This window comes from Protopterus annectens, chromosome 10.part0 (genome assembly GCF_019279795.1).
Source record: "Protopterus annectens isolate FY-2018-M chromosome 10.part0, PAN1.0, whole genome shotgun sequence".
NCBI classification, from domain to species: Eukaryota; Metazoa; Chordata; order Ceratodontiformes; family Protopteridae; genus Protopterus; species Protopterus annectens.
The window spans coordinates 734,821,455-734,843,360 of record NC_056744.1 but is presented as its reverse complement, the minus strand read 5'-3'; the positions used below and the strand labels follow the sequence as shown (position 1 = coordinate 734,843,360).

General features: G+C 41.4%; 1 protein-coding gene across 1 annotated transcript in view; it reads right to left on the bottom strand.

Annotated features, from left to right (window-relative positions):
- Positions 1-21,906, bottom strand: part of ROR1 (receptor tyrosine kinase like orphan receptor 1) — a 1,703,739-nt gene that overhangs the window by 546,995 nt on the left and 1,134,838 nt on the right. Inside the window, exon 3 of the mRNA XM_044085558.1 lies at positions 15,289-15,576. Within this exon, the coding sequence (XP_043941493.1) occupies positions 15,289-15,576 (288 nt within the window). The remainder of the gene's footprint in view (positions 1-15,288; positions 15,577-21,906) is intronic.

Genomic DNA, 21,906 nt, shown 5'->3' with positions numbered 1-21,906 from the left:
GGAACAAGAAGTAGTGTGCCAGTCAGTACTGCTGTGTCACACCACTGGAACAAGAAGTAGTGTGCCAGTCAGTACTGATGTGTCACACCACTGGAACAAGAAGTAGTGTGCCAGTCAGTACTGCTGTGTCACACCACTGGAACAAGAAGTAGTGTGCCAGTCAGTACTGATGTGTCACACCACTGGAACAAGAAGTAGTGTGCCAGTCAGTACTGTTGTGTCACAGCACCGAAATAAGAAGTAGTGTGCCAGTCAGTACTGTTGTGTCACACCACTGGAAGAAGAAGTAGTGTGCCAGTCAGTACTGATGTGTCACACCACTGGAACAAGAAGTAGTGTGCCAGTCAGTACTGCTGTGTCACACCACTGGAACAAGAAGTAGTGTGCCAGTCAGTACTGATGTGTCACACCACTGGAACAAGAAGTAGTGTGCCAGTCAGTACTGCTGTGTCACACCACTGGAACAAGAAGTAGTATGCCAGTCAGTACTGATGTGTCACACCACTGGAACAAGAAGTAGTGTGCCAGTCAGTACTGTTGTGTCACAGCACCGGAACAAGAAGTAGTGTACCAGTCAGTACTGTTGTGTCACACCACTGGAACAAGAAGTAGTGTGCCAGTCAGTACTGCTGTGTCACACCACTGGAACAAGAAGTAGTGTGCCAGTCAGCACCGGAACAAGACGTAGTGTGCCAGTCAGTACTGCTGTGTCACACCACTGGAACAAGAAGTAGTGTGCCAGTCAGTACTGCTGTGTCACACCACTGGAACAAGAAGTAGTGTGCCAGTCAGTACTGCTGTGTCACACCACTTGAACAAGAAGTAGTGTGCCAGTCAGTACTGCTGTGTCACACCACTGGAACAAGAAGTAGTGTGCCAGTCAGTACTGCTGTGTCACACCACTGGAACAAGAAGTAGTGTGCCAGTCAGTACTGATGTGTCACACCACTGGAACAAGAAGTAGTGTGCCAGTCAGTACTGCTGTGTCACACCACTGGAACAAGAAGTAGTGTGCCAGTCAGTACTGATGTGTCACACCACTGGAACAAGAAGTAGTGTGCCAGTCAGTACTGTTGTGTCACAGCACCGAAATAAGAAGTAGTGTGCCAGTCAGTACTGTTGTGTCACACCACTGGAAGAAGAAGTAGTGTGCCAGTCAGTACTGATGTGTCACACCACTGGAACAAGTAGTGTGCCAGTCAGTACTGCTGTGTCACACCACTGGAACAAGAAGTAGTGTGCCAGTCAGTACTGATGTGTCACACCACTGGAACAAGAAGTAGTGTGCCAGTCAGTACTGCTGTGTCACACCACTGGAAGAAGAAGTAGTATGCCAGTCAGTACTGATGTGTCACACCACTGGAACAAGAAGTAGTGTGCCAGTCAGTACTGTTGTGTCACAGCACCGGAACAAGAAGTAGTGTACCAGTCAGTACTGTTGTGTCACACCACTGGAACAAGAAGTAGTGTGCCAGTCAGTACTGCTGTGTCACACCACTGGAACAAGAAGTAGTGTGCCAGTCAGCACCGGAACAAGACGTAGTGTGCCAGTCAGTACTGCTGTGTCACACCACTGGAACAAGAAGTAGTGTGCCAGTCAGTACTGCTGTGTCACACCACTGGAACAAGAAGTAGTGTGCCAGTCAGTACTGCTGTGTCACACCACTTGAACAAGAAGTAGTGTGCCAGTCAGTACTGCTGTGTCACACCACTGGAACAAGAAGTAGTGTGCCAGTCATCAGTACTGCTGTGTCACAGCACTGGAACAAGAAGTAGTGTGCCAGTCAGTACTGCTGTGTCACACCACTGGAACAAGAAGTAGTGTGCCAGTCAGTACTGCTGTGTCACACCACTGGAACAAGAAGTAGTGTGCCAGTCAGTACTGCTGTGTCACACCACTGGAACAAGAAGTAGTGTGCCAGTCAGTACTGCTGTGTCACACCACTAGAACAAGAAGTAGAGTGCCAGTCAGTACTGCTGTGTCACAGCACTGGAACAAGAAGTAGTGTGCCAGTAAGTACTGCTGTGTCACAGCACTGGAACAAGAAGTAGTGTGCCAGTCAGTACTGCTGTGTCACAGCACTGGAACAAGAAGTAGTGTGCCAGTCAGTACTGCTGTGTCACACCACTGGAACAAGAAGTAGAGTGCCAGTCAGTACTGCTGTGTCACAGCACTGGAACAAGAAGTAGTGTGCCAGTCAGTACTGCTGTGTCACACCACTGGAACAAGAATTAGTGTGCCAGTCAGTACTGCTGTGTCACACCACTGGAACAAGAAGTAGTGTGCAAGTTAATACTGCTGTGTCACACCACCTTGTTTGGTTCCTGACCACAGTGTCTTCTTTCTGACCTGGAATTAGGTTACCACCTGTGCCACGTTGTGAGAGATAGTTCCTCTTTGGGCAGTCATGTCCTGCAAAGAAATCGAAAAAATGGTAAATGTCTTGATCTTTTAAGACAAACCTATTTTCTATATTTTATGTAATAGTTGCATAAAACAGTTATTCTACTGCTGTGTCACAGCACTGTGATAAGAAACAGAATAAGCAACTAAAATGCTACAAGAATAGCCTTTTATGTAGGCGAAAAAGTGAAGCTCTCTCCTTTGCACTGGCTGTGGGTATGTTTTGCCCTGTAAAATCTGACCTTTGTACCAAAATGTCTCACTTTTGGGCATTTGAAAAGATGGCAACCCTATCTAGAATGTCCTTCCTGTGTCTCTGTTTTTTTTTTTTTTTTTTTTTTCGACAGGGTCACTGGTATATTTCCACATCCCAAACTTATGTTGATAGATGAAATGGCAATCCTTTAGATCACCCCAAAGTGTATGTAAGTGTGTATGTGTGTGCATGTGTGTGTGTATTTGTGTCTATGTGTATGTGTGTGTGTGTTTGTGTGTGTGTGTGTGTGTGTGTGTGTGTGTGTGTGTGTGTGTGTGTGTGTGTGTGTGTGTGTGTTCCTCTTGTAATGGAGTAGTGTCCCATTTAGGACTGTTCCTTTGCCTTGAACCTGTTATTTCAAAGAATAGGTTCCCGCTATCCCATGGCCCAGAATAGGATAAAGTGAGTGTCCTAAAATTAGAAGTTATGTACCTACCATAACGTTCCATGTTAGTTGTCTTCTCTCGCATTCTTTCTTGCTGGATGGGGTTCGGAGCCGATCCTCGGCTCCGACTCGGCACTTGCTAAGCTTGAGAACTCCTTTTACCAGCTCGAGGCAACCCTATATCCCATGATGCAAGGCGAGACTACCTCAGATCTCGTTTGGTAGCTATAATACCCTGCTAAATAATACTATTCCCAAAGGAAGAGCAAAGACTAGCCTAGAAGAACTAGGCAAAATGTTCTTAAGATAGACTCTTTCTACTGAAGACTCAGGAGAGTGTAACCTGAGAAAGAAGATCTTCAAGATCTGTCCAGGCCAGGGGGAAGGAGGGAGGGACACAAGAAAGAAGGCGAGAGAAGACAACTAACATGGAACGTTATGGTAGGTACATAACTTCTAAATGTTAAGTTGTCAATCTCGCCTTCATTCTTGCTGGATGGGACCGCGTCCCTAGCACCTGTATCCTGGGTGGCTCAATGGAACAGACTCTTGAGAACTGTGGAACCAAACCTGGCTCTGTCCCTGGAGGCCAAATCTAATTTATAATGAGAGACAAAGGTATGAGGAGTGGCCCAAGTAGCTGCTGCACAAATGGTATCAATGGGTAGCCCATCCTGAAAAGCTGTAGATTTGGACAGGCTCCTGGTTGAATGCACTCTCGGTTTTGAGGGTAGTTGCTTGCCTCTGAGCGAATACACATGAGAAATGGTAGAAGACAACCATCTGGATAAGGTCACTTTTGAAACTGAGAGACCTTTCCTGTTTTCTGCATAGGAAACAAATAATTGATCAGATTTCCTGAATTGTTTAGTTCTATGCAAATAATATCTGAATTGACGATGGACATCCAAAAAATGAAGTTTTTGTTCAGCTCTGTCCGAATAATTAGGGAAAAAAACTGGTAAATCAATGGATTGATTAATGTTAGTCTGAGAAACAACTTTGGGCAGAAAAGATGGATTAGTTCTTAAGGATACCCTATCCTTGTGAAAAACTAAGTATGGGGAACGGATACAGAGGGCTTGTAGTTCAGATACCCTTCTTGCTGAAGTGACAGCCACCAAGAATATTGTTTTCCAGGTCAGCAACTTTAACGAGCATGAAGCAGACGGTTCAAAGGGGGGTAAAATCAAGGATGCTAACATCAAATTCAGATCCCATTGTGGAGGAGGATGTTTTACTGGAGGCTTTAGGAGAAAAACACCTCTCAGAAAGGCTTTGTACAGTCTGTGCGACATTATGTTATGATATTGCAAGCCAACATGATATTTAGAAATTGCTGCCAGTTGGACTTTAACTGTCGATGAAGAAGATCCTGACTGAAAAACTTCAGCCAGAAAATCCAAAATTGAATGTACCGGAGCAGTAAAGGGATCAATGTGTCTGGAGTTTGCCCATAGGGAAAAACGTCGCCACTTGCTAGCATAAACCGTTCTGGTGGACGACTTTAAGGAAGCTATTATGATATCTCTAACAGGGTCAGAGATCATAGGAAGCCTGGCTAGGGAAGGAAGTGGAGCAACCAAGCAGTGAGGTTGAGAGAACGAATGGCCCGGTGCTGCTGACCCATCTGGTAGATCAGAAGATCTGGAACTGGGTCCAGATGCCAAGGCTGCACCAGGAGATGACGATGTAGGGACGGAAACCAAATTTGTTGAGGCCAGTAAGGGGCAATGAGAATCAACTTGGCTCTCAATACGGTAGCTTTCTGAATGACTTGTGGAATTAGAGGGAATGGGGGAAAAGTGTACAGAAGTCCCCGGGGCCAATCCTGGGTTAGAGAGTCTCTCAGGGGATGGCCTGGTAGGGGAAAGAGAGTGAAGAAGTCCGGGCATTTGCTGTTTTGGGGGTGTAGCAAAAAGGTCGCAACAAGGGGTGCCCCACTTCTGAAAAATCTCGTCCACTATCGATTGCTTGAGAGACCACTCGTGAGGCATGAGAATAGTCCTGCTCAGTCTGTCCGCTAAGAGATTGGACCTGCCGGGGATGTGCGTTGCTATCAGAAACCGATGTGAGGAGATTGCCCATTGCCAAAGTCTGAGAGCTTCTCGACATAAAGGATAGGACCTGGTCCCGCCCTGTTTGCTGATGTACCAGACTACAGACATGGTGTCCGTTTGAACTGCAATAGTCCCCGAGGGAAGAAAGTCGTTGAGGGCTTGCAACGTTAAAAGCACCGCTCTCATCTCCAGGACATTTATGTGCAGATGGTATTCTGTGGGTTGCCAAGTCCCATGGACCATCCTGCCCTGATAATGCCCCCCCCACCCGATCAGAGAGGCATCCGTAGTGACTGTGGCAACCGGAGTTGGGGGAACAAATGGTCGGCCCTGATGGAGCAGAGGAGAAGATATCCACCAGGTTAGATGAGTCTTGCACGATTGTGTAACCAGAATTTCGTGCCTCATGGGTAGGTTCTGGAATGACCACTGAGTGAATAACATCCACTGCAGAAGACGCATGTGGAAGCGAGCTAATGGTAGAAGTACAATGGCCGCAGCCATAAGACCTAGAACCTTCAGAACCAATCTGGCTCTGACCTTGTTGCTCAGTAATATGATCCGAATGTATTTTTGGATGTCCAGAATTCTCTGATTTGTTAGTCTGGCTAACATACTGACGGTGTTTAGCTCTGCCCCTATAAAGGTGATAGATTGGCAAGGCAGCAGAGAAGATTTTTCGAAATTCACTGAGATTCCCAACTGTTTGCAGATCTGCAGAGTGTAGTCTCTGCACAGGAGTAGCTGATGCTTGGTGGTGGTGGAGAGGAGCCAGTCGTCTAAATAAGGAAACACCTGGAATCCTTGACATCTCAGATGAGCCGTAACCACTGCCATGCATTTGGTAAACACTCTGGGGGCTGAAGTGAGGCCAAAGGGCAGGGCTCTGAATTGATAATGACTGGTCCCCAGCCGAAAGCGGAGAAACCTCCTGGAGCGTCTGTGTATCTTTATGTGATAGTATGCGTCCTGAAGGTCTATCGAGCACATCCAGTTGTCCTTGCCCAAAAAGGGCAGAATGGACTGAAGCGTGACCATCTTGCCTTTCTGACAAATCTGTTTAGATTGCTCAAGTCTAAAATTGGTCTCCAATCTCCCGTCCTTTTGGGGACCAAAAAGAATCTTGAGTAGATGCCGGATCCTACTTGGTCTGCTGGAACTAATTGGACGGCTCTTTTTTCTAGGAGCTTTGAGACCTCCTGTTTTTCCAAATCCCTTTGACCGGGTGGGATGTCTGGAAGGGATTGGTGAGGTACAGGATACCTTTCGAAAGGGATTTTGTAACCCTCGGATATGATCGACTGTACCCATATGTCTTGTGAGAGGGAACGCCAGGCTAATGGGTACAGCGATATCCTTTCCCTGACTGCCTCCAAGGGTGGACAGTCGGGCAACACCTCAGGGATGCTGAAAGGGTTTGTCAGGAAGAGGCTCCCTGCTACCCTGATTCTGGGGACCCCCCCTGCCTCTAGAGTGGCGTCTGTTATTGTTACCCCCTCTGCCTCTGGGGGTAAACTGACCACGTGTGTCCGGCGTAACTCCTTGGGCTTTACAGAACCACATCTTTCCTCCTTTCTGACCTTTGGGGTAGGGTCTTGAAGGAGTGGAAAAATGGACTCCTACGGCAGAAAGGGTTTTGCCGTCTTGTTCACACCTGGTCAAGGTCTCCTTCACCTGTGGCCCGAACAAAGCCGAACCGTCAAAGGGGGTATTGGTGAAGGATGCCTTGAAGGGGTCCGCGAAATTACAAAGCCGCATCCAGGCCTGACGCCTAAGTGCCACTCCTGTGCCTGTGGCTCTACTCACTCCATCGGCTGCATAGGATATGAGCCGCATAGAGGAGTTGGTTAAAAAATTTAGGATTGCTAGCTGTGAGGCAATCTTGTCCTGAGCCCCAGCAGCTGAAGGATCCTGAACTACCTCACCTAGTTCCTTGAGAATGTCTCTCTGAAGTCTGGTGAAGTGACAAAGGTAGTTCAGCGAACGCATAGCAAAGGTTGCTGAAGAAAACATCCACTTGCCATACCTATCCATGGTCCTAGAGTCTTTGTTAGGAGGATGGACAGGCAATGAAGGATCCGCAAGTTCCTTCTTGGTGGCCGCCGCCACCACCATAGCATCCACAGAGACACCCTTAGAAAGAAACTGCTTGTCTGAAGGGGCCGTAATAAATTTGGATGGCCTCCTGGGGACAGGTTCCACAGAATCCGGGGCTGCCCACGCCTTCCGAGCCACTACCTGCATGAGTGGGTCGAAAGGCGGAGACACCCAGGAGGTGGAGGGTCGAGATCCAAAAGCCTCCAGGTATACCGACTCATCCTCGGAGGGGTCAATGGAAGGCCAGTTCCCCCTCTGTTTGAGGAGTTCCAGGATGTCTGAAAAGGAGACATCCTCAGAGGGGGACCGGGGGGAACCCTCCGACTCATCTAAGTCGGTATCCGATGTGGTAGACTCAGGGGAGTCTGTGTGTTTCCTCTTACACGTCCTCTTGCGCGGGGGTTCTCCTGCGGGATCAGGAGAAACCTCGGAAGAGGAAGTCATTCCCAATGGGGAAACCTGGGGCGATGGATCCCTGGGCCTGGGAGCAAGAGACTGGCAAGAGACATCAACAGGCACCAAAGAGGGAGGAGCTAAAGGAATGGACCGTTGACCTGGCTCAGGTGCCAGGACACTCCTCATCACCTCAAAGGCTCCTCTCCCAGGGAGACCAGAAGACTCCTGCTCTGAAGAGACAGGAATTCCCAGCTCCACTGAAAAAGAAGGCTCCGAGGCTGATGTCGGTGCCGAGCTCACCAAAGCCGAAGCTCCGAGAGGGAGAGCGGGGTCGGACAAGGGTCCGATGCTACTAGCCCCCTCGGAGCCGACTAGGGAAACTCGACGACCGGATCCCTCCAAAGAAGGTCTCATGGAGGAGATTGGAGCCGAAGACGACGGAGCTGAAAGGGGATGTATCGGCCCCGGCGCCGACACGGTCACTGTCCCGAAAAGCTCCGGCTCTGAACTCTGGAGGAGAGTCGGAGGAGGAAGTTCAAGGGGAAGAGCAATAGCCGAAGTCTGTTGAGACGGGCTATGGAGCATTTGGGCTAGTGCCTGTGACTTCAACAGCCTGCTTACCACCCTCTCTAAATCGTGGTCTGACAGCCTGGAAGATCTCGAAGATCGGGTCCGATGACTCCGTTCCGATAAAAGAGGAGACCTCGGAGCCGAGCGAATCAACTCCAGAGAAGGGGACCGAGATCTCTTCCTGGACGGAGCCCTCAGAGCCGACGACCTCTCGGTTCCAGATGGAGCCGAAGACTTATCGGCTCCGATGCTGGATAACACCTCGGCACCGGCCGGTGCCGACAAGGAAACTGGAGACTGTGTGTCGGAGCCGGAAGGAACCGACACCACAATATCAGTGGTAGAAAGATCGGCTCCAGCCGGAGCCGATCTCGACTCTGAAGGAGTCGGAGCCACCGGGGAAGGCTTAGCAACCGAAGCCTGAACCTTAGGTGGCTTGGAAGGTTTACCCGAACCAGTCTTTGTCGGTGAACCTTCTGGCTTTAATAAGCAACGGAGGATCAACTTGTTCCTCCTCTCCTGCAGGACTCTCTGGCTAAAAGAGTGGCATATAGCACAGGAGTCCTGCAGGTGTAAAGGCCCCAGGCAGTAAACACAAGAAGTGTGACCGTCTGTCAGAGACATCTTCTGACAGCACGAGTCACACTTCTTGAAGCCTGGGACCTTTCCTTCTTTAGACATGGTCTAAGAAAAGAAAATACACACACTCAACAAATTCACACAATTAACCCCAAAACACACACAAACTTAAAGGGATTAATGAACTGGGAGGCTTAGGCCTAACAGAGAAAAAATAAACTTTTACCCAAAAGGATGGAATATAGGGTGGGAACTATAGCTATAGCTATACACACTAGTTTGGAAACTTAACCAAAAGAAAAAGGGAGAATTACCCCTGAATAACTGCTGAAAATTGAAACTCACCTGAGCTGGCAAAAAAGAGAGACCTCTTCGCAAAGCGGCAAACGAGATCTGAGGTAGTCTCGCCTTGCATCATGGGATATAGGGTTGCCTCAAGCTGGTAAAAGGAGTTCTCAAGCTTAGCAAGTGCCAAGTTGGAGCCGATCCCCATCCAGCAAGAATGAAGGCGAGACTGACAACTTAACATCGAATGATGAACATTTTTAAGTAAAAATAGAACTGGGAAAGAAAACTTAGAACAAACATCCAAAACAAAAAAGTACCACAGAATATATTTAAACAATAACATTTACAGGACAGTATAACCAGACATATTTTATGACACAAAATATCACTGGTAATTGATGCAGGTTCCCTTAAATTAAGTCAGACTGATCAAACATGGGGCAAAACTACACAGTACCGAAACATTTCAAATCATACCACAAAAAGCACTGACTTCACAGCAAAATCATATATAATTCTTATTTAGGCAACTTACAAGTGGGCACTATAAAAATAAACTGGACAGATGTACAGTAAATGCTTAGGACATTGAAACACAACAACCATACAGCTTCAAAGCAGACGTTAGTGTAGCAATACATCTTTTAGTATGAGCAGTGCTGCAGTTTTGGTGAGGAAGTTAGCAGTATTTAGTCCAATGGCATTAGCCAATATCACTACAAGAGCAGGCTGACCTACACTGCCAGTGGCTGACATGCCCAACATCTCCTTGACATTAAAATGCTTACTCCCTTGTACAGACAGTAAACTACTTTACAAGGGGCCCAAATGCCCATGAGATTGTCCTCACAAGTATGGCCACTTCTTGCACACCTCCATGTATATCATCTTCCCTTGAAAAATCAAAAGATGTACTGCTGCTACAGGATAGAGAAAAAAACATGGAAATAATGGAAAAAATATAAAACATCACCATAGCCTGAAAATCTCAGAATGCTTCACAATCATACTAAAAAGCAAATAAATGAAGACAAAAAAACTATACTATAATAACTTTCAAAATAATAGTAAATACAACCCTAACAAATTCTGGACCACTATTAAAGATATATTGCACACCAGCCAAAAATTCAATCCTTACCCCTCTCCCAATAACTCACCACTTGAAACTGCAATACAGTTCAACGCTTATATCATAGACAGTGTAGCATCTCTTACCAAGGATTCCCTGACTTCTAAACCGAACCCAGCCCAACAGCCACATCCACTTTCACTTTCAAACTTGCGCCCACAGCCTATATAAAACTACTCCTAAACAAACTCAAACCATGCTCTGCTTCCGCCGATAACCTTCCAATCGAGTACCTTAAAATAGCAGCCAAAAACATCATCTATCCTGTCTCAATCCTTATAAATAGGTTAATTCAGGAATCCCGCTTTCTCTCTCTCTGGAAAATGTAACACATTATCCCTCTGTAGATAGCAGAACATTCAACAGACATTACTAACTTTAGACCTATAGCAATCTTATCCACCCTCAAAAATACTTGAAAAATGCATTCAAAAACAATTGCTAAACTATCTCCTGCACAAACTCCTATGCCCCACACAACAAGACTTCCATCCTTCACATAGCATTAGCACTGCACTTCTAACCTCTATAGATATTGTCAATAAAGCTGAAGATAATGGCAAACTAGTCTCTCCAGACTTGTTTAAAGCATTCAACACAATTTGTCACAGCAAATTTCTATTTTAAATGTCTTCACTAGGTCTCTCTTAGCCCACCCTTCTATGGTTGAAAAACTACTTGTTCAATACATATCAGTTCAGGAAAATTACACTCCATCGTCTCTCCATACCTCACAGTTCACCACCTGTGAAACACAAGCCTCTATCCTTAGCCCCCTCCTCCTTAACATTCTTACCAACACCCTCCACGTATCCACACAGCAGGCCCCCCAACTACAGTACACAGATGACTTCACACTCATTTGCACATCTGACAACATGGCACATTTCCACAATTTACTAAGGAAGCTTTACCATCCAATGAAATATGACATTGTAACTCACAACTCATGCTCAACACCCCCCCCCCAAAAAAAGCAAACTGTTACTTTCCCCCAATCCATTATGAAAAAACAAAATTTAAAGTCCTCTGTCTTGATAATGCAACCACTGAAGTCACTTCTCATAACAAATTATTAGAAAAGATAGTTGATGATAATCTTAAATTCAACAATATACAAAATTACATAGGAAGAACTCAACAAAAACTAGTGATGCTTTACAGAGCCAAAAAATGTTTTCCCGGATGCAACTAAAAATATACTTGTCACTACTTATCTCCTCCCCACACTTCTTTATGGTGTTCCCATCCTTACCAGCCTTCAAGCATCAGAAAAATTAAAACGTGAACATGTTATAACAAAGTTGCTAAATTTGCAGCAAAATCCCCTTTCAGAACCTGCCACTGTTTACTACTAAAAAGTCTAAATTGTTTAGATCTGCCACATCAACTAACAGATACACAGCTTCTTACCACCTATAAAATTATCCATCATCCATCTACTTGTCCAGAACTAAATAACTTTCTACAAAGTTATGTTTCCAGTTAAGCCCAGCGGCCAAAAACTCCTGTCTGTCCACACATCTATCAAAACTGATGGGCTTTGACTGTACTCATACCATGCTGTGAAGGACTGGAACTCAGGACAATACCCTCCCTCCCTTCCATCCTTCAAAACTATTCTGAAAGATTTCCTAGCCAAAATCTATATCTCTAAATGTAAACAAGTGCCTATTCATACTTTACAGCATCTTACACTCCCTTCTTCACTCACTTCCTTACTTCTACACATTTCTCTGTCCTGGCTTTCTCTCTAAATATACCAGAGGCCTGCTTTTCCTCTCACTTAATATTGCAATTCCTTTTTATATCATACTAACTTAACTTTAATTTCTCTGTAAAGTGGCTAAAATTTCTTCAAATATAAATTTGTATCTAATCTTAACCTATGTTTTCATATTATATATAATTTTGTATCATTATTAAAACCATAGATGTTTTAGTATTATTTCTGAAGATTGTAAAGTTAGTGTTCTTAAAAATATTTTATAATACTTTGGAGCTTTTCTCCCAGGGCCTCCGCTGAAAATGACCTCCTACCCAGTCGGACTTTCATGGTAATGACAATAAATAAATACATATCATGTATTATTGTATATGCTCTGCTGATTATTCCTTTGTAACAGAAACTTCTGTTCTAGACTCAACTAAAACTCTACCAGTGCAGGTCTTTCACTTAGCACTCCACTGCGACTCTTTCTTTGCCTATATTCTGATATCAGTCCATGATATACAAGGCAGTCTCTAACCTGCTGTCCAGTCTTCTGCTTGGCCACATCTTACTCAGTTACCTTTCCCTTTCTTATTATTTGCTCCTGCTACCATTGTTCTTTTGCTCATTTTCCTCCAGTAAATTCTAGTCCCCCTTGCCTTCTTTTTATACTCCTACTTGCAGTCATCTCTTCGGGCAAAATCTCCTTTCTACATTCCCATGTTAGTTTAAAAAAAAATACTTTCTGCTCCATTATGAATATAATATTCTGCATAGTTGTTGTTATTCTCTTTTAGGATTTGCATCCAAAATCATACTCCCTCTCAAACATTCCCCTTGTTTCATCATCATCCTTTCTCAGAGTTATATCCTTCTGCTTTAGTTACATATATGAGCCTTAACTGCACAGAATACTTTTAAAAAATGCGGCCATATTAAAATAATGAACTAACTTTTACTGCACTTGTGACACATAGGCATGACCTATATAAAAGACAGGGACCCTATTTTAATTGCAATACATTCTCCTTGGCTGTTTGATTGATGTTAGCATGAGTCATTCACTGGAGTTTGTTACCCCTTTTAATTGGCAGTAATGAAATGTGCAACAAATTTAAGTGTAAGATGCTAGGCTGCATTTTTTTTCAGTATCTATTGAGGATTGCATGTGCTTCAGTTAGCGATTTCATCAATCAAGGTCATCGTGGTTTCAAGTAGCCACCTTGAGTTATGAAATGTTTTACATGGTCCCAGCAGCATGACCTTAGGTGAAATTTCATCAAATCCTTGTCACCAGATAGCATCAAGCACAATATTCTACTTCATGTGTAGATTGCCAGCCTGTCTTCCTTGTGACATAGTTTTCATATAAACATGTTGTGTGGATAAATGTAAACTTAACAGAATGCCTCAAGCAGAACAGCTATGAGGTCTGTGGGGATGTTTGGAAAAAATTACAAATTCAGATGATTGGTCTCCCTGAGATTCAGCTTAGGTAATTATACAGAAGGTGCAATAACAGGAAGAAGTCTCCTTTCACTTCCAAAAAAACATAACCTCAGCAACTAACATGTTTATCACTAATCTCTAAACATTTAATAGGGCATTAGTTACTGGCTGTTTGTTACTGTTAGTCAAATGTTACCATATGGTGACACTGTCTCACAAAAAAGGTTCACTTATGGTCTTTGGGAAGGCAAACAACACAGTGAATAATGAGACAGTCACAGGCGACCAATGTATTTGCTTCTTCTGTGTCTTTGCAGGAATTCATTGTCTAATATATTTCACTATTATGTCACTTCCTGTTTCATTCATTTCAGGATATATCTCCGTGATCTGGGACACCTTAGACAGATTTATGGACAGGAGTTTTTCGCTTAAGAATGTTGTATTTTTACTGGGTATCTGTGTGCATCCCACAACACTCCATATAATCCATGTAAGTAGAGGAGTCTCAGATATCAGTGAGTCTCTAGTGTGCTTTACAATTTTGAAATAAATCAAGTGGTAATCCTTAAATCACAGTATTGCAGAGATAAGACATGGACAGTGGTTCTTCTGTATCCATAGGTAAAGAGATTGAGGCACAGTTTAACATTAAACTTTTGAATGCGACATAATCTAGTTTTCCTCTGTACATTAAGTTGACCAGTGGATGGTATTAGTTGCACAGACTTTAAATCTTATCTGATTTACTGATATTATAAACTGAAAGAAGTATTAACAAACTTACTTAATGGTTGCAGGCATGGTGACACCTCAGTATAAAGCTCTAGACGTGCACATACATTTAGATCTTAAACACCGCAATATGCAGGACCCAATCTAAGTTTATTATAATATAAGGCAGATAACATGATTTACAGACAGTATTATTTTATTTATTCTTTGTTGACTGAGTTAGTCCCTCTAGGCTAGTAACCTCTTTTCAGGTGAGATCTGGGGTGGCATTTTTACTAAGCAGGAAATCTGGCCAGGGCACTGAAGAATTTTCCTACTCTTTTTAATCTTTTACATTTATCTGAGCTGCCACCAACTCAAGCTAAACTTAAAAACGTGGTTTAACATCTCATCCTAAGTACGACATGCTCAGAAGTGCCACACTCCTTTCCTTAAGCTGTACTGCAGGGTCAGCAATCCTTCTACTGGTGTGGTCTATAGCCAAAGGCCACTGATTGCTGTTGAAGCTGACTGCTATTCATGTTGCAGTAAACTCAGTGTATCTCATATAAAAGTACTGAAAAAACATGTTGTGAAAAGCAAAGCGAACTGCTGGAAATAAATTTTGCTGATATGGTAAATGAATTCCTGCTGACCATTTTGTACAAAACTCTGAGCACTATTCCTGCTGCAAAGCTCAAGCTTTGTGGATTCTCAGGCTATCATTGGTTCTTTTAAAAGATCATCTGAGTTTCTGGAACCCACAAAATACCTGTCTGAAAACTATTACTATAATCTGGAAGAATTACAGTAAACAAATAGCTGATGGGTCATCACAAAGTAGCTCATGTATAATACCCAGAAGGGCAACCTGTATTAAACATGCAAGGATGTGAATTAAAAACATTTTGATTCCATAAACTATAAGTTACTTGGTATATATTTTGTTAATATTATGCTTATTAGCAGCTACCAAGGGAGAATAATAAGTTGTAATTACATAGGCTTATGTCTAATAATGTACAAAATATCAGGCAATAAGCATAGACTCCACATATAAACAGATTCACCAAGCATTTGGAATCTGAACCACATAATCATAACATTTAGGAGTCATTTAAGAAAACATCATGTCAGTTGGTATCTGGAAATGTAAGGGTTATTATCAATTGCTGCTGTGTATGCCAATCTAGCATGACAACACGTACAAGACATAACTTTGTGCATTCTATTAAACATGAACTTACCAAATTTTACAAAGAGTACACCTGTTGTTGAAACTGTTTTCCTGCCATTGGTAGCAACACACTGAAAGTAGCCAGTGTCAGTGGTATCAAGGTTTCGGATTCGTAATCGTGATCCATAACTGGTTTGCCGAAATGATATCCTTCTGGGCTCTTGAACGACAGGAGCATCATTTTTTAACCAGCGAATAGAAGGTACAGGATTGCCAGACACTTTACAGTGTAGTTCTGCAGTCTGTCCAAGTGATGTTGTGATGTTGTTCATCGGTTCGTCAAGGACCAAGTAGTAGTCTAAATGCAAATACAAATAAATCTGAAGACCAGGAGTAAATAATAAAATGAATAGAGGAAATTAAAAACAAAACAACTCTTAAAGTATGCTTGCTAGAATAAAGACAACTGCATTGCACTAAATGACATAATATAGCAATAACCCTCACCTGGGTGTGGGTAATGCTGGATTTATCCATGGTTGGTGTGGTTTGGTCACGAGGGCGAAGCCCGAGTGGCCAAACAAAGCCAACTGTGGGTAAATCCAGAATTACCCACACCCAGAAGTGGGTTATTGCTATTATACAATGACATTATTTAAGAAAAAAAGAATTACTTTTCTTAAATATTGGCATTGTATAATGCCTCCTTGCTGCCCTTCCGCAGCTGTCTGGTATTCTGCGGCAGTTCTGATGTACTGCGCATGTGTATGCCTACGCAGTACATCAGAGCTGTGGGCAAAAGCAACGGAGAAAGCAAGATCTCCGTTGCTTTTTACAAACTGTTTCGCTATGTTAAATGGGTTTAACATAGCGAGACAGCTTTAAAAAAAGCAACAGAGATGCTCCGTTGCTTTTTGTAAAGCTGTCTCGCTATGTTAAACTAGTTTAACATAGCGAGACAGGTTGTAAAAAGCAACGGAGATCTTGCGTTCTCCGTTGCTGTAAAAAAAAAAAAAAAAAGTTATACTAATGGAAAAAGTCCGGGCGACTGGACCTTTTTCCATTACTATAACTCTGATTTACAATGTGCACGCTGACAATCAGCGTGCACATTTTTGAATATTAATGGGGGGTCATTGTATAATGGGAATTAATCCATCTGCATTATATTTATATTTATATTAAAGTAGCCTATAAACTTTTTTTTCTGTTAGGCTGTAAGACCCTTTTTAAAACAAAACTGCTTTCTTCTGTTCTGATGTGGTCTAAAATATATGCTGAATGAACTATTTCTACAATAAAGAACCATCTCATTCACAATTCTTTAAAAATGAAAGTGAATATATACAAAACTCCAGAAACTTTATTAATTTATCACTAACGCATGAATTGCAGGCTCCATGTAATCTTTATATATTTAACTAAATATATTTCAGAATATGCAAAAAAGTGGTATTATAGCATAACAAATAACATGGCAAGACAAAGAAGTAACACTGAGACTTCAGGGAACAGGTATAGAACTGACTGCTATAGGCATTAGCATCTGAACATCATAAAATTCCAGCATGCCTTTATGAGAAAGGTCATGACTCTCACAAAGGTGCTAAGTAGCTGTTTATAATAGGTGTGAGTACATTTAAACTCTAATGATGTTAGAAGGGTTTATTAAGTGTAACTGGCTTGTGCATCCCCAAGCTATGTTGGTGCACAGAATAAAAGGTTTTGCAGACATTGTCTGTAATCAAGTAGGAGCAGCTACCTTTTCAGAAAAAAATTGTAATGTTCACAAGAAAATACTGGCTACAGAAAAGTCAGATGTACACTGTGCCAGAAGGTTCAAATGTTTAAAACTACAGTTGAACTAAATATGCATATCAGTGTTCCTGAATTAATTTTATGCAAATTAACTGTGGGACAAAGCAGATGGACAAAAGCAGAATACATGCACACAACTGCTTGATAATCAGCTTATCTTTTTTCTTAATTAAGTATTACATTCTGATGGGTGTTTTGTTAAATAATACATTAATCATTTAACTATAAACTTGTCATGGCATAACACAGGTACTCAGGTATAACAACAGTCTAATGGGATTCAGTTTAATATCTAGCATCCAGTATTCCACAGTACACAGTGGCAGAGTGAATAGCATTGTTGCCTCACAGTAAGAGGTTCCCCAGTTTGATTCTCGGCTGGAGTGCATTCTGTGTGGAGTCTGCATATTCTCCCTGTGTTTGCATGGGTTTCTTCCAGGTGCCCTGGTTTCCTCCCACAATCCTAAAATATGTAGTAGGTGGACTGGACACTCTAAATTGGCCATATGTGTGAGTGTGCATGTGAGTGTGAGGCATGGAAGAACAACTGCAGGAGGGCTGGCCACCTGGTACTGTGAACCATTGATCTAGATGATTGTCAGTCTTGAGGAGACACCCCACTCCTGTGAACAGGAATGGTAAAAAGGGGTTGTAGGTGGATGGATGGATTCAATACTCCAGACAGTTTTTCATGAGTTAATATGTAATACACATGAGTGAGACGTGCACAAGGAAAGAGAGGGATACATCTCTACTAAAATCTAATAGAATCATAGACTAGAACAGAATAGAATAGAATAGAATAGAACCGAATAGAATAGAATAGAGTTATATAATGATCTACACAGAATCAGGCAAGGATTAAAAAAGAAGCCAGGTACAGTTAAATGGCAAAATCAACTATCTTCTTCTCTTCCTATCTCAAAGTACCCCAAGGCTTTATTCTTAGCCCCCTCCTTTTCACAATATTTACAAATAGACTAAGCTCAGCCACCCAACATGCTACATTGGTTCAATAAGCAGATGACTCTTCCCTCATATTCTAAACCCCATCCCTACCAGCTCATCTCAACAAAGCCCAACAATTCTTTCTGGACATAGAAAAATACCTTAATAATTCACAACTGATTTTTAATGCCTCAGAAGCAAAACTTATGCTTTTCTCCAGTTTTAAAAAATCTATGGACACTACTCCTTTCAACATTTACTCATCAAATAATACCCTTATTGAACCTGTTGATTATTACAAACTACTAGACGTCACCATAGACAAAGACCTCAGATTTGATAAACACTTATCCCTTACTATAATGAAAGTGCACTTCAAACTAGGTTACTTGTATGGAGCTTGGACCACTCCATTTTTGGCATTTACTTCTCAGAAGTCAAGGCCAATGTCAGTGGTCTCTGGCTGACTATATTTGCAGACTGCAAATTAGGAGCTGTCATTGAATCCCACACTGACACAAATGCTCTCTAGGAGGGACTGACATAGAAAAACAGCTGGCGTCAGAGCCATGTACTAAAACTATATGCCAAGAAATGCATAATAGTATCCTATGGGAAGTCATCCATCCCTGGTAACTATCATATTGACAATACACCCCTTAGAGTTTTGAATTTTTTAGTTTGTTGTTCGTGGTTTCCAGTACATTCTTTTACCTGCCAGCCTGTTGCATTTCTTTACCTTCAAAGTGTATCACTTCTGTTTGGTCTAATTGTTTTTCTGTTTGGTCAAAAAGTTTATTAATTCTCATTGTGTTAAACTACTCTCAATTGGCAAGATCGTTATTTTTCTCTTTTTCTATTTATAATTTTCATATTAACTTCTGCCTAGGTATGTCTTCATGTATTTTTTTGTCCTGTATATATGATTCAAATATTGATTTGCTATGTTTATATTGTATTTTGTGGAGCTTTTCCCCCTGGGCCTCCGTAAAAAATGGGCCTTTGTAAACCCAGTCGGACTCTCCCAGTAAACAAATGGAAATAAATAAATAAATACAAATACTGATGGAAATCTGAAAATTTCTATATTTGTAGCTGCACAGCTCAAAGCAGAAACATAATGGCATGTGTTTACCTCTAACATTTTTTTTTGTTGGCTCAAATTTCAAAAGGTGGTAGATATTTGTCATTTATAAAATTTTGGTACTCATACCATCTCCATTAAAGCGCACACAATGTTAAATAGTTATTTTTATTGTTCCTACTCAGAATGAAATGAGAAGGATGAAATAGGAATGCATGAGAATGTCAACCATACTGTCTGATAGTGGGAACTTAAAGTATGTTGCACTTAAGGGGAGCATGGGGAGAAAATTCCTGTCACTTTCAAAGGGGATTGCGGGCATTAACATCCATGTAAACTCAATAACATCAACTTGTTCCACAACACATCCCTTCAAAGGTTAACTTTGTCACATATAAGAACAATACACAATATCTGGAACTTACATTTACTGTATGCAGCCCAAAGCTATAAAATTAAATGGATCTTTCCAGACTTTCTTATTTACTCTTTTTCTGAAACTACAGGACTATAGTTTTGTCTTTCTGAGTTCCAGAGCAATATAGCACTCACTGCTTCCTTTGCAAACTATGCATTTAGGACATAAATACATATTGTACACCAACAACACTTCACTAATCCTGTTCATTTATAAAAGATATGAATATTATCACCATTATCACACAAACTATAATCATTAGGGCATCAAGATTAAATAACCCAGAATCAAGTCCATGTATATTTTGTATACATAATTACATTTCTGCATGACATACAGCTGATCTTCATCATCACACTATTATTGTAAGGCTAACCATCCATGCATGCATAAGCTTATGTAGTCTGTCCCTATCTGACCCTTATATAGCTCACATTAGGAGTCTTGACTTGGCTCTACTGTTTTGGAGTAATTTGGCAGAAGTTACAACACTCTACTTGTTTCTACTGGCATGAAAACAACCAGCAGCCTAAACTATGAACAGCAATCTCACACATGTCTATGCTTTACCTGTTGGCTGATATCATGACACTCTTAAGTTTGCTGTGAAACTTGGGCTGTCTAGGAAACTGACTAGCCTCCTTCCTCTATACTGCTAAACCAGAGCAATGTGATTAGTTATTTACCATAAGCGCTGAGGCATCATGCAACCCTTAATTTATTCAGCAAGTTGAGTAGTTTTACTTCTGCCAAATTACTTAGAAATATAACAACCAAGCCTAGACTGTAAACATAAACTATTTAAAAAATCACAGTAAGACACCCATGTCCGATGAAGTCTTATAAGTTGAATAAAAGTTCTTATTTATTCATTAAACCATTTAGCTCAGACACGGGTTTTTAAGTGAGACATGTTTTATTGTTTTTCAGTTTTCACTTGCTTCAGGACCTTATTATTGTTTTATTATTTCTGATATAAACATGAACTATGTAAGGATCACATGCACAGTACTGCTTGAGGTTAGATGCTCTGCTGGGATGATCCATTTGAGTATGAATATAATTTAATTAAAAAAATATTAAAAGTTGTTCAACATTTTTCATGAGGTGAATGATAAAGGTGCCAGATGACAGTCAGATGTGGATAAGTTCCAGTTGAGTATGAGTGTAATCTACTTAAAAAAAAATAATTAGAATAGCTAATTGTTAATTTTTGTTCAAAAGAGTTATAAAGGAGTCTTTTAATAATTAGATGGAGAATATGGATTGCATTGTAGAAGCAAAATATTTTGAAGGAGAGAATAAGTCATCAAGTTGAAATCGAGCTGCCATGCTGCTCCGCTTTCACCACTAAGAGACACTGAAAGGAATTTCAATTTGAGTAAGATGGCCAAAAGCCTTGAGGTTGTACAAATCATGCTATGATTTGATGGGAATGTTTGATGTTTATTAGAAGGGCACAAATTTTGCACTATATCAGGATGCTGAACCCCTGCAAAACCAAGAGAATGTGATGGAGCCATGTGGCAGTAAGCATTTGTGATCAAATTAAGTTGCATCTCATTAAACAAGAAATTAAAACACGAAAATTAAATTTAATATTCTGGAGGAAAAAGGGACCTGTTGGGCAACTAGAAAAGTCAAATGGTGGAATGAACTAGTTTTATTAAAAATTCACTGGATGTTGCATCAGCAAAGTGACTGCCACTGTCTGAAAGGGAGGTCAGATGTAGAAAGCTTAAGGCAGTCTATTTTGAGTTTTCCACTTGAAATGAGAAAGATGAAGTAGCAGGACAATTGTGGCAACTGGGAAGAAAGCTGACATATGCAGAAAGGGTTTATGGAGAAAAACTATTCAGATGTGACTTTGAAGAACTGTTCTCATTTGTTGGTGTAATAAGAGAATTTAAGTGTAAAGGGATGACATTTAAGTTGTCATTTCCTGCAACACTGAAGGTATTTTGGAATCGGTATGTGTTGGTCCTTGACAATCTTGAAAAGGCTATTGAGAAAATAAAGTAAATACCAATGTGATTGATGGAGCAAATGGAAAAGAATTTGACTGAACTAAGAGATATTGATCTCTGGAAGTAGAAATTAGTAGGAGTTAAAATCAAGTTTGACAATGAATTTTTTTTTGTTTGCAAATATTAAACCAAGAATGTAGCATGTTACTTGATATGCCAGGTTGTAGAAACTGAGGTTTACGGATTGCAAAGTATTGAGTTATAGTTGAAAATAAAGTATGAATGTTAGTAATGTCTCAGCAGTGGGACAACAAAAAGTTTGATTTCTGTACCATAATGGAATTTTCTTCCAAGTATGTGTGCCTTATTTTTTAATAACATAAGTGACTCCTTTTAATATGCATAAATTAAGATGTTTCAATGTGGACGGACATTATCCATAATTTGAAAAGT